The sequence below is a fragment of the Pteropus alecto genome, unplaced genomic scaffold (genome assembly GCF_000325575.1).
Source record: "Pteropus alecto unplaced genomic scaffold, ASM32557v1 scaffold24, whole genome shotgun sequence".
In the NCBI taxonomy this organism is placed as follows: domain Eukaryota; kingdom Metazoa; phylum Chordata; class Mammalia; order Chiroptera; family Pteropodidae; genus Pteropus; species Pteropus alecto.
The window spans coordinates 11,294,088-11,306,479 of NW_006439192.1; the positions used below are offsets into that span (position 1 = coordinate 11,294,088).

The window sequence follows — 12,392 nt, forward strand, 5'->3', positions numbered from 1 at the left end:
ATCTCTGAAACCTGTGCCTAAAATGTAGATGAAGGCGGGGCCAGCAGGACAGCGAAGGAAGGCTTTGCCCCGCTAGGACTTTGCCTAGAAGAGGGAACTTTTGTAAGCCGCTTGTGCCAGGCCTCTTGCTATAATGGGATGCTCTTCTGTTGGAAAGTGCCTCTGCCCCCTGGTGCCAGTCCCCGGGCTTCTGAGGAAATATTGACCCACCGCCCTTCCCAGGCCCTGGACTGCAGCCCTATCTCTCCCGGCACTCAGCCGATCACGTGGAGGAGAGGTGCTCTCCGGACCCGCGGCTCCACGGCCATTGGTCCACAGCTCGCGTCCCGGGCACGCCCATTGGCTGCGGGGGGCGTTCACGTGAAAGGGGGTCTGGGATGGCGTCCCGAGAAAGGCGAGGTGGCCGGAAAGTTAAAGGGAGCAGCGCGACGGCGGGTAGCCAGAGTCTGGGGTAGCCGGCAGCAGGGAGGAGGCGAGCGGGATGCTCTTGCGCACGGACGGATGCGGCTGCCCGCGGAGGGAGCGGACCTGAGTCCCGGCCCCCGCTCCTGCTGTGACCCCCGCTGCCCCTGCTACCCCCGCGCGCATGCTGCCGCCGGCTCGTGCCTCTGCACCTCCTGCCTTATGAGCTGTACCAGGTACGTCCTCCCCAAGTCCTGCAGTCCAAGTGCAAGGCCGCAGAAACGGCGGCGAGGGGCGCGCAGTGAAGACCCTGTTTGGTTCTTGCCATCTACACTTTCTTCGTCCAACTTGCAGTTATACTCCGGGTGGAACACGCTAGACGGGCTCCAGGAAGCTGTTGCTTCTACATGGAGAGGGCAATTCAGGGACGACAGGTGGGAATGGAGCCTGGTGGGACCCACGTGTTCCACTGAGGCGCAGTCCCCGCCGCGAGGGGTGACGGGCGTGGGGTGGGGTCTGGGGCTGGGACCCCAGATACCCTTGTCTCCTATTGTGCCTGGTTCGAACCGGGCACAAGGCGTTTCCAGCCTGGGACCGGACACTTCTGGAAGGTGTCTCCGGAGCTGGGCGGTGGGGTCTAGAGCACAAGGAAAAGTCGCTTCGCCTCTTCCCCGGCCTCGAGTTCCTTGTAAAACTCAAGGAAACACACTTGGTTGTCTCTCAGGCCCCCGAGGGCGATGGGACCTGGCGCGCCACTGTGGCTGCGGGCTCGAGGAGCCGGGTCACCCCCAGCCCCCAGTCCCCAGACTGGGGCTGTCCCGGGCAGGCTGGGGCGAGGCGGCCGCGCGGGGACGCTCGCGCGGCGCCGCTCGGGCCGGAGCTACCCCGCTACCCCGCCACCCCGCCTTGGTGTAATTGGGCTCCGCCTTCTCCTCCTCCTCCTCTTCCACCTCCTCCTCCAGGAACCAAGCGTAGTCCGGTGGCGGCGGCCTCCCCTGCCACCTTCCTCTGAGCTCTCCGATGCAGCGAACAAGCTGGGGAGGGGGCAACCCCGCGGCCCCAAAGGTGGGTGCCCGACTGGGGGAAGGAGGCTCGCGGAATCGTTGGGGGCGGGGTGCAGCCGGGCCAGGCTATACAGAGAAGGGCCGAGTCGGGGTGACCTGTGGGATCATCCAGCTTGGACGCTATAGCCTGCCTCCCCTTGACCCCTGCACTGGGTTCATGCCACCCTTTTGAACTCAGAGAAAGAGGTGTAGGAGAGACTTGCTGCAAAAGAGGGTGTAGAGGGCCCAGAACAACAGACGAGAAGATTTGGGGCCCGTCATGGCATTGTTTCCTGCAGAAGAGGAGAAAATTGGGGAAAGACTTGACTTGGGAACGTGGAGAGTTGCTAGAAGGTGTTGGAGCCTGTGGTTTGTGTGGCCAGGCCTCCCTGGGAGACCTAGGGTCCAGAAGAAGAGAGCATTAGGGCTTTGAGCTGGGGTGCGGAGGAGAAAAGGAAATGGTTCATTTGGCACGGTTGTCCAGGAGCCAAGACCGAAGCAAAGCCAGCTGGAGGCCTTACCACAAAAGTAAAGTTGAGGTATTCAGGGAAAGTTAGTAGGAAGAGGAGGACCATCGGGCAATATTAGCAACCAAGAATGTCAGTGCTAGAAGGAACCACAGAGGAGAAAGCTCAAGCCCAGAGAGAATGAGTGACTTGCACCAAGTGACACAGCTAGGTGGAGGCATGCATGGGTCAGTGGTCTGTGTTTCCCGTTGGACATTTTTGGATGGCTGGGACTGTGCCATTGAACTTATCTTGTTTCTATAATATGCAGCCTCATCCACAGATATTAATCTCAAAAATGCTTTGGATAATGGTGACACGATGGAGGAGTACAAGTGGCTTTTAAGGCTGTGAATAAGGGCCCTGAGGTCTGAGTACAAAGGGAAAGATGTCATACTGTGTCAACCAAACCTTTTGGGAGGGGATAAAGGAATGCTGAGGGGGTAGATGGCCATGTCTTCAAAAAAATTACAATCTGGTTTTGGCTGCTTACTTAATGGAGTTTCAGTGTTCCTGGGGGGTGAAGGGTTGTTGGTACATTTTATTTTTCCGTCTTTGCTTATCAAAGTACAAGGGAATGGAGCGGGGGGAAATGTCTTGGCCTCAATACAAAAAAAAAATACTTTTTAAAAAAGGCACAGCCAGAAAGTCAGTAGCTCAGCTGCCTGAAACTATGAAGGTCATGGGGTTATTTTCTGTACAAGCCTATAGTTTTCACAAGAAAAATCACCACGACATCTAGCCCTGGCTAGCTGTCTTGAGATGGTGTGGTTTTTCTGTTTTTTGTTTTTGGCACCAGTGGAACAGGGAAAGTATTTATGCAAAACTATCTTTGTTCTTTCCAATTTTCATTGAGTGTTAGAGTTGTCCCCTCTTGACCAGAACACTGAAATCTACCCATGGGCATGGCCCAGTCCCTCGTGGGGCCAAATTGATCTCAGGCATCTATTTGGAAGCAAAGTTTTTGAGCATCCTTACTGGTCTGGGAAACAGCTACTCGACTCTCATGATCCTGTCCTGCAACGAACTTGTATCCACGTCCTGTGTCACGCTGTGCTAGGTCAAATGTGTATTCATATCTTCTTGTTCGGTTTTTTCCCCTGGCCAGCCTGGTGACTCATATCATATCTTGACAACCTGGGTGTCTGGATGAGGGAAGGGGCTGGAGCAGCAGGAGGGGGCCTGAGTACAGCCTGGTACATCCTGTGTTGGAACTGATCATTTTCATACCATTTGAAGATAAAATACTTGTCCAGGTGCCTTTCTTTCAGAGACTTAGGAAACTATCACTTTGTATGTCTCTGTTGCTAAGACTACTTCTGGGCAATGGTCATCCCTGTCACAGTCCATTGGAGAATTCTGGAGCAGAGGGTCAGGAAGCCCTATAGGAAATCAGCACTTGGGTGACTGATTCTTGGAGAATGTTCCAGTTAATAAAAACTGGAATCTACATGAGGATAGGCAAAATGGTGAATGGTCAGATCATATCCTAGACTGAGGCCCCAGGGGTTAATGTCGTCACCTCCAGTTATGGTACATGCAGAAAGTAAAAGGATTCTGGGCAGGGTTGCTAGTGCAATGCCCCTGGGGCAGTAACCCTTGGGCCACCAGGTGGTTAACCGTACTTTTGCCTTTCATGGAAGAATGTTACAAAACCGATTAGGGCCGAGAAAGTGCCAATGGAATTGTTTATTTAGCTCTGGCTCTGACTAGAACTTCACCTCCAGACCCCCAGTACCACTTGTTCTTACAGCTTGGTAGTAAGAGGGGTCTTGGGCAAATTTACAGCACTGGGTCCAGTGTAACTTTTACCAGCTCTTCAACTAAGTCTTTTTAACCTGCAGGATTAAAACTTGAGAGTGACTTTAGTCAGCTGCAAGTGTACAGATTCTTTAACTGATCCCCTTATTTTAAGATTCTGTTTCCACAATATACCGTAAATTGCTCAGTCTTTTTCTAATGAACTGCTTTAAAGTCGTGCAGGAAAGCACGTATGAGGTTGGTTTGTGGGCTAGTCGGCCAGGCAGAGAGAACTTGCAGCTGACCTTGTGCTGACTCAGGGGAAGAGGAAGCTGTTGTGGCCAAGGAGGAACCTCTCCCTCAGTTCATATCCAGGTTGTCAAGAGTAGACAGAGTAGAAGAGGCCAAGATGCAAGGCTTTGCTCCCTATTTGTTTTTTTTCATCCGTATTTAGTAAAAAACAAACTAACTGTGTTAAAGTTAGAGCTGGAGGTATAATTCCAGTACATTCTAACAAAGTTTTGCAATGGACAAGGAAAAACTGAAATTCAAGTACTTTGTAAGTTTAGGGTTTTTTACCTCGAATCTGTTGGTGAACCCACTGACCCTCTTTTAAGCTATCTTGCTCAATTCAGTCAGAACTCTCCTTTCCAGAACATTTGCGTGGATACAAGAACAGATAATATGAAGCAGATTTGCCCCTAAAAGTTTCCATCTTTTGACTTTGTTAGAGAGGAAACATTAAGACAAATGTCCTTTAAAATGAATTGTTAGATAAGTACATTATGGCTATAACTTATTGTTTTATTTGTTTCTCAATGTGTGTGTTTTTTCAGTTGGTCATCACTAAGTGATTCCTGCATCCTAGGGAAGTGCTATACTTCTTTCAGAAAATGAGATCAAACCCATTATGTCTTTATCCTTTCTCATTTTTTTCAACATATTTGGTTAATCAAAATGAGATATTATTTATTGGACCAAACCAGTGGTCCCAGCTCTTGTCAGAAGGTGAGCAACATTTTGCCTGTCACTTCTTAGCTACCACCATCAACACCCCACCACCCCAACCCCAGGGTAGGAACTAGGAAAGGCCTGGGAACAAGCACCCCAACGCTTTGCCACATACCTACGCCTTTGACGTAGTGACAGGAGAGATGTTTGGGAATTAATCTGGATCCTGTGTTCAGTGATTCTCAGAGTAGAGATTTTAATCCTGGTTTCATCACTGACTTCTCAATTAGCCCATTGTAACTGTCAAATCAGAACGCCAATTTGCTATAGTAATTAGAATGATAAAAAATTGCTCAGCTTTAGTGAGGCAATTGTGTTGGATGTGTTTTTGGCCAATCTTAAAATATTTGAGGTTTTTTTTTTTTAGATTCACTTTTTTCTGATAACAGAAGGGATATTATTTTAGAAAGTATAAGAAAATACAAAGCAATAAAATAGGAAAACAAATTTCCTGAAATCCCATCAACTAGATATTCTGACAGTTTTAAGTATTCTCTAGTCTTTTTTCTGTGCATATACATAATATTTTTTCCCCATAAGTCTGGTCTCTATGTACAATTTTATCCTCTCCATTTTTTTACATTAAAAGTTATTTTTTTCATGCCATTCACATCTTTCTGCAAATAGTGGTTTTGATGATGATATAAAATTTTATCACATGAATGTGGCACACTTGATTTAACCAAATATCTGTTATTGGTTATTTAGACTATTTTCTACCCCTCCCCCTCCCCGTTATGTGTTGCTTTGAACATTTTAGTACATTAACCTCTGCGTACTTTTAATTATTTCCTAAGATAAATACCTGCATATGATATTAGAACCAAAAATGATAAGAACATTTAGAAAAGCTGAGTCAATTTGGACTAATGCTAGTATTTATATTATCTCTTAAAATTCTTTCCTACTTCAATAGGTAAAAGCAGGCATCATTTTCCAATCTAAATATCTTAAATTACTTACAAGATTGGACATTTTGCATATTTATGGGTCACTTTTAAATATCTTTCATGAATTTTCTATTCTCTTTGCTCATTTTTCTGTGTGGAATATTTGACTTCGTTATTGTTTTGTAAGACTCTTTACCTATTAAGGTATTACCTCTTTGCTGTTATGCTTTTTGTAAAATATTTTCCCGGTTTGTCTTCAATCTTTCAGTTTTAATTATTTTTTTACTTCAGAAAAATATAGTTTTTATGAAGTCAGATTTAACCTAATCTTTGGAACGATTCTCTTTGCTGTGTATTCTTATAGAGGCTCTCTTCACTGTAGGGGAAAAAAAAACATTTACTTATATGAAAGGTTTAAAAATGTTAAATTGCTGGATTTTTTTTTAAAGAAAGATATACTGGAATATAAAAATCTGTTCATTTAATGAAAGCAGATTTGTGTCTGTCTTCACTATTGAATCCCAGTGTCTAGCAGAATGCCTGGCATATAGTAAGCACCAATCAATATTTATGAGATGAATTGCTTTTTATTGGAACATATTTTCCAAAGTATGTTCCTCAGAACATGTGTTCTCTAAGATGCTCCATAAAAATCAGGTTCCCTAGTCAGATAAGTTTGAGAAGTGCTGCAAACAGTATGCTCTTTTATTAATCCCCATGGCACATTAGCATACTGAAGGCCCTAAAAAATCCTGACAGATAAACCTGTGTCCTTAGTGTTAAGACCAGTGGCTTCATACTTTTTTGTTTGTTTTAACCTTGCACCTCTTTTTACCCCCACTTCACACTCTTAATGTCCCCTGAAATCAAGGTCGTGCTGGACCACACTTGAGTTAATAATACTGAACTGTAGCCATGTGAGTGGAGATGAAGATCCTGTCCCTGTTGAGTCTAAACATCATTCTGATCTCATCGCTCTTTCTTTCTGTCCCGCTTTTGCCAGGGTTCTAGCCTGTTCATCTAACCCAATGATGGCTGTGGACATAGAGTACAGGTACAGCTGCATGGCTCCTTCCTTGCGTAAAGAGAGGTTCACCTTCAAGATCTCATCAAAGCCAAGCAAACCTCTGAGGCCTTGTATCCAGTTGAGCGGCAAGAATGAAGCCAGTGGAGTGGTGGCCCCAACCGTCCAGGAGAAAAAGGTGAAAAAGCGAGTGTCCTTCGCAGACAACCAGGGACTGGCCCTGACAATGGTCAAAGTGTTCTCAGAATTTGATGACCCGTTAGATATTCCATTTAACATCACTAAGCTCCTAGACAACATTGTGAGTTTGACGACAGCAGAGAGCGAGAGCTTTGTTTTGGATTTTTCTCAGCCTTCTGCAGATTACTTAGACTTTAGAAATCGGCTTCAGACCGACCACGTCTGCCTTGAAAACTGTGTACTGAAGGACAAAGCAATTGCAGGCACAGTGAAGGTGCAGAACCTTGCGTTTGAGAAGACGGTGAAAATAAGAATGACATTTGACACTTGGAAAAGCTTCACAGACTTTCCCTGTTGGTATGTGAAGGACACGTACTCTAGTTCAGACAGGGACACATTCTCCTTTGATGTTCGCTTACCTGAGAAAATTCAATCTTATGAAAGAATGGAGTTTGCTGTGTGCTATGAGTGCAACGGACAGACGTACTGGGACAGCAACAAAGGCAAAAACTACCGGATCATCCGGGCTGAGTTAATATCTACTCAGGGAACAGGTGAATCACAAAACGGACCAGATTTTGGAATATCCTTTGACCAGTTTGGAAGCCCTCGGTGTTCCTACGGTCTGTTTCCGGAGTGGCCTAGTTATCTAGGATACGAAAAGCTAGGTCCCTACTATTAGTGACTGCATGTGATGGAGCACGGCTGAGTGGGTGCAGACAGGCCTAGCTGTAGTCACAATGGGATGAAGATGGAAGCCAAGAGAATCGCCGAACTGCCATCAGGCACAGCTTTTGAAAAGAAGGGATCCTATTCACTTTTTTCTTAAACAAGCAAATCCAGCCAGGCTTCAATCACAGAACTGGTTTCACACTCAGAGTGGCTCTGCTGTGTGGGTCTGTTTGGCACTTGTGGCGGCCACAGGGCCTGAACGGGATGGCGGCAGAAAGGGTCTGCACAGGAACCAGGCCTGCAGGCTGTGCTGGCGATGCCGAAGGGTGGTGGCTTGACAGCGACACAATCGGAAGGGTGCCTGGGCTGTCTGGAGGAGCCACTCCTCTTCCCTTGAATGTCACTCCATCCCCAACCACCTTGCACTGGACCCTTGCTCTTCACCTTTGGGTGTTCTCCACCCAGCCAGGCCCTTCCTGCCTGTTGCTGCTGTTCCATGTCTACACGTACTTCCTACTTTATCTCTGTGCATTTTTTTTGCGTTTTTCTTCGACAGTTCATCTGATGTTCAGGAAAAGATAATAAAGACAAATCAGCCTATGAGACAAGTTGCGTTTTTCTTCAACAGTTCATCTGATGTTCAGGAAAAGATAATAAAAGATAATAAAGACAAATCAGCCTATGAGACAAGCATTTCCTCTTTCGGACCCCCCATATGTATTCCAGTGGAGAACACCACACCAGTTATCGAAAGTAACTGGCTCCTGTGCAGTGTTACAGATTGCTGGCTTATGACAAGCAGGACAGTCATGAGTGGGACACTTTTAGCTTCTCTTCTTGGCTTTTGGGGGAGCTTTCTAAGTACTCACTCTTACCCTGAGTCACCAGACGGCTCAATTACAAGAGCTGTTTTGACTTGCCTGGCTGGTTTGCAGGCGTCTCATTCTTCACACGGGATTTTAGATCTCCTTTCCTGGAGACTCGTCTTTCATGCTGTGTTCAGGACATTTGGATTTGCAGATCCAATATATCCTCAAAGCCTTCTGAAAATGTTTGCTTTTATTTTGACTGTGATTTACAATATCCAGGACACGCTACAAGCACCCAGGGACTTTGACTTGGGTGTTCTTATTTATGGTGTGAGTATGTTAAAAGGATAGGGGAGAAAAACCTCACTAAGTTCTCATATTTTATCTTTAATGTTTGCCAACTCTGAAATATCAGAGATTAATTGTTCTTCACCATATTAGACTAAAGAATTAAAGGTCTGTTGGTTCATACTATTGTCAAACTCCTGGGACTTTCAATGTCAGATGGATCCCCAAACCCTGTGACTTTTCTCGGGCAAGAGTGGTTTGTACTTGGGGGTGTTTAAAAATATTTTTACATGTGTATTTGTAGAAAGTTGTTTTTTTTTTCTGTTTTTATTTTTGGAGATTAAACAACTGATTTCCATTCTTCCCGATTTACTTAAAGTGAGGTTTTCCTAAGGGATGCGGAAAGAGGATGCACAGTTGCCTGCATTCGGGGCACAGCTACTGGTCTCTGCGGGCAAAGAGTCTTCTTTCGCTTGCATTTTCCAAATCTGTTCGAAAAGACCTCCAGGCTTCTGTGTAAATCAGCGTCGGGCAGGTACGGAGTGTCTTGGCTCCTGGAGTTTTGTGGGATTTTTTTTCTTTTTTGAACTTTAAAATACTTTAACTTTTTAAACACTCTTTAAATAGTATTCGATGTAATTCTTATTCCTAAAACTGGCTGTTACTAGTCTGCAGTCTAGTGCTTTATTTTTTATTCCTCTCCCAGGTGGGTAGCACTGAGGGATTGCATGATAATATAATAGATGGGAAAATCACATTTTTATCTTGTGCTGAAAATGGGCAGAACTCTTTTATCTAAGCTTATGTTACAAGTACACAGAGAGCACTTTCAGTGTTACAGATATGGTGATCAGAACTATTAATAGTGTAAAGATAAATCGAATGGAAGCAAACTGATTTTATATAGGTCATTTTGTTTTAAGAAGTCCCCACTCTCTTCCTCCAATTCAGGAAAGGCACAAGGTGCACTGTCCTTTACATGTTTCCAAACTAAAAGTGACAAAATTGTTCTATGTTCATAAGAAAACTGCCTCAAGTGACTCCTGTATGGTTTTCAGTAATAGTGATCTTAAGACATTCCTGTGTCAAAATTTGAAATAGAGTAATTCGGTGATAAGTATCTCTTTTAAAACAGCCATAAATCCTACCCCCTACCCTTCTTTACTCCCTGCTCTCCCCAGATTTTTTGCTGGGGGCACTGGTTGCAAGCCCCCAACCAGTGCACCTGGGACATTCACCCCACTAGGCAAGTCCTCACCCGCTCGCAAAGACCCTTCTCTGACTAAAGAATCTGGCTGATTTCCCTGTCCGCATTGCCATTCAGTGAGCTAACAGCATCTGAAGAATACTATCTCTTCTCTACCGAGCAGTCTTGCTCTTTTCGCCCAGTTCTGACCCAGGATAGCATCAGATGGCCTCAGGAACTGCCTTGACAGAACCTCTCCTTATTTCATAGCTCACCATCAAAGAGGGGCAGGTTTCTCAGCTGGAGACTTCTTTGCAGCCCAATCTGTAGGTGTGGCCCTCTGACAGCTCTTGGTTATGATGACAAATGGCCCCCAGTCCTGGGGTCCTTCCCGAGTTGCCCCATAAGGCCCAGCCTCCTGCCACTGGGGCAGTGGTCCGGGAATGGGGAAGCAGATCCATTTTCGTTTCATATTTATTCTTCCAAATGCCCTGGGGAGATTTGCAAATTAGGTGCAATAAATAAGCTGGACTATACAAAGATATATAATAAATAAGCTTTCATTGTTTCTTAGAAGAGGTGAAGCATTTGAGTGGGGTTTTTAAAATTTTTTTTTTTTAATTATTGTTATAGGGGAGCTGGTGAGAAATATCAGAGTTATGTAGTTCTCCAGAAATTGAAACAATTTCAGAGTCAAGGTAGAATTTTTTTTTCCTCTAATTTTAATAGTGGCAAAACATTATTCTTTCAGTGTTTTTTAAAGATGTAAATTTCAAACTGCTAAAAGAATTTGAGGTTTTGATCTTTGCATATAATTAGCTTTTTAAAAACAAGTATCACTTGGATGTTAAATGGCTTATATATATGTTTATAAGCCCAAAAAGTGATTGTTTGCTTACTTTTTAGAAATGCCTGTTTTCTGGCTCTTAATGGACAGTGAATGAAAAACGTGGTGGTTTTTCATTTGTTTCCTCTTTTAAAATTCCTCAACTGGATGTGGTTTGCCAGAGTAGGCCTGTGGCTCTTTGCTCTGGGAGGTCCTGATCTGTTTCTCTCTTCCAATAATGATCACTGAAATTGGGGAGAAGAAGTTCAATGGACTATGGGATCTTACAGGGTCATCTGAAGACAATTTGGCAGCTATCTTCACTTCCTGAAGTGGGACACATCTGGGGCTGGGAGGATAGCTATGGTGGTAAAGCGTTGCCGCCCAGGTGGTAAAGCTGTGAACGTTTTTACAGTTTTGTTTATCAGTTCCTAGAGATTGCTGGACCTGTGAGGACTCTTTAAGAATGCAGCTGTGATGATGTCGTTTCACTTTTACTTCAGTGTGAACGTAGAACTGAAGACTCATCTTTCTGATGCCTAGAAGTGCCTTGTCAAGGAATTTTCACGTTTTTAGAAATAAATATTTTTGTACACAAAGTCAAAGGGGAAATGCACTTTAAAATCACAAGAATGGATGTGTTTTGTGTGGTATAAGAGAGTGGTTTGTATCTCAAATGCAAAACTGAAATAAAGGTAGAAAAAACAAAACTGAAACTGTCCTATTTTAAATCTGATTCTATTTTTGGAGTCAGGCTGGGGAGGAATATTCTCAAACAATGTGTTTCCACATATAGAATTTAGGTTTGCAAAGGGATAGATCATGATAATGGCTGGGCTGACAAAGCTGGAAGGCACAGAGGAATGGGAGGTAACCGCTTTTTAAGTTGTCACTGAAGCAAACGTTGATTTTAGCTAAGAAAATATGTGCTGGGGAAGAAACACAGGGGCCAGTGTTGCTCTGAATCCATTTTTAATGATCCAAGGGCATGTTGCTTCCTACCTTATCACTTGCTCTCAAAGCATATTTTTGGTTTAGTGTATTCAAAGGTAGGAAAACTGTAAGTGGCTATCATAGCTTTTAACTGCTTTATCAAACTCTGTGGCCAGCAAAACCATCCAGCTTCTGATGGGCCCCCGCTCTCCGCTGGTCATGAGACATTTAAATAAGATTTCCAGAGATGGTTTATTTCAAAGTTCGGAAGGTGGAGTGGAGGGAGAGGTCTTCTATTGACAGATATTTCCTGTAAGTCAGTCTCTGCCACCATGGGGAAGAGAGTGGTTCTGGGGGGCAGGTTGGGCGGGCGGGGGGAGCACATGATTGCTTAGCACCCGGCAAATAGAGGCACAAAGTGAGCTACATACATAAAAATAACTGCCTTTCCCAAGACCATCTAATTGTCCACAATTTCCCTTCGTAAAAATGGGAAAGGGAAAAATAATAACACTTCTTTTTTATGACTATTTGAAATTCAGTATGGTTTTCATCATCATACAATTCTGACTTGTGAGAAAGATATCTCAGAGATGTCTGCAGTAAAAGGAAAGAACAAAACAAAACACTTTTCTAGAGCAGTGTTCCCAGACTAGCAAATATGAGCTCTCTGAATAATTCAGCTGAACATTTACTGCTCATCCACCATGTGCAAGATAGCGCTTAGTGTGTTTTTCTACCCAACTCCTGTAAGAGACATTCATGTTTTAGGTAAATCCTCTGGTAGCCATGAAAAGCAGAGTGTTCTGCTGTCTAGCGGCATCAAGAATTGGGGAAGCTTGGGTTCTGGCCTTGACCCTGCTGTCCCCTGTCAGCATCTTT

At 44.5% G+C, this 12,392-nt stretch overlaps 1 protein-coding gene across 2 annotated transcripts; it reads left to right on the top strand.

Moving 5' to 3' along the window:
- Window positions 1-355: 355 nt before the first annotated feature.
- On the top strand, window positions 356-8,046 carry PPP1R3B (protein phosphatase 1 regulatory subunit 3B). 2 transcript variants are annotated; one of them, XM_006916345.3, is made up of 3 exons: window positions 553-638; window positions 1,365-1,467; window positions 6,596-8,046. In XM_006916345.3, exon 3 carries the CDS (start codon window positions 6,621-6,623, stop codon window positions 7,476-7,478), a length of 858 nt encoding a protein of 285 aa, XP_006916407.1. In that variant the 5' UTR covers window positions 553-638; window positions 1,365-1,467; window positions 6,596-6,620; the 3' UTR covers window positions 7,479-8,046. The 2 variants fall into 2 exon arrangements, with proteins under 2 accessions (XP_006916406.1, XP_006916407.1); XM_006916344.3 differs by lacking the exon at window positions 1,365-1,467 and having other exon boundaries at window positions 356-638.
- Window positions 8,047-12,392: the final 4,346 nt, after the last annotated feature.

Bases quoted from the DNA above. Each gene is read 5' to 3' on its own strand.
- PPP1R3B (XM_006916344.3), top strand. From the start codon at position 502: ATGCGGCTGCCCGCGGAGGGAGCGGACCTGAGTCCCGGCCCCCGCTCC. The intron at 639-6,595 runs GTACGTCCTCCC...CGCTTTTGCCAG, and splicing joins TGCCTTATGAGCTGTACCAG to GGTTCTAGCCTGTTCATCTA.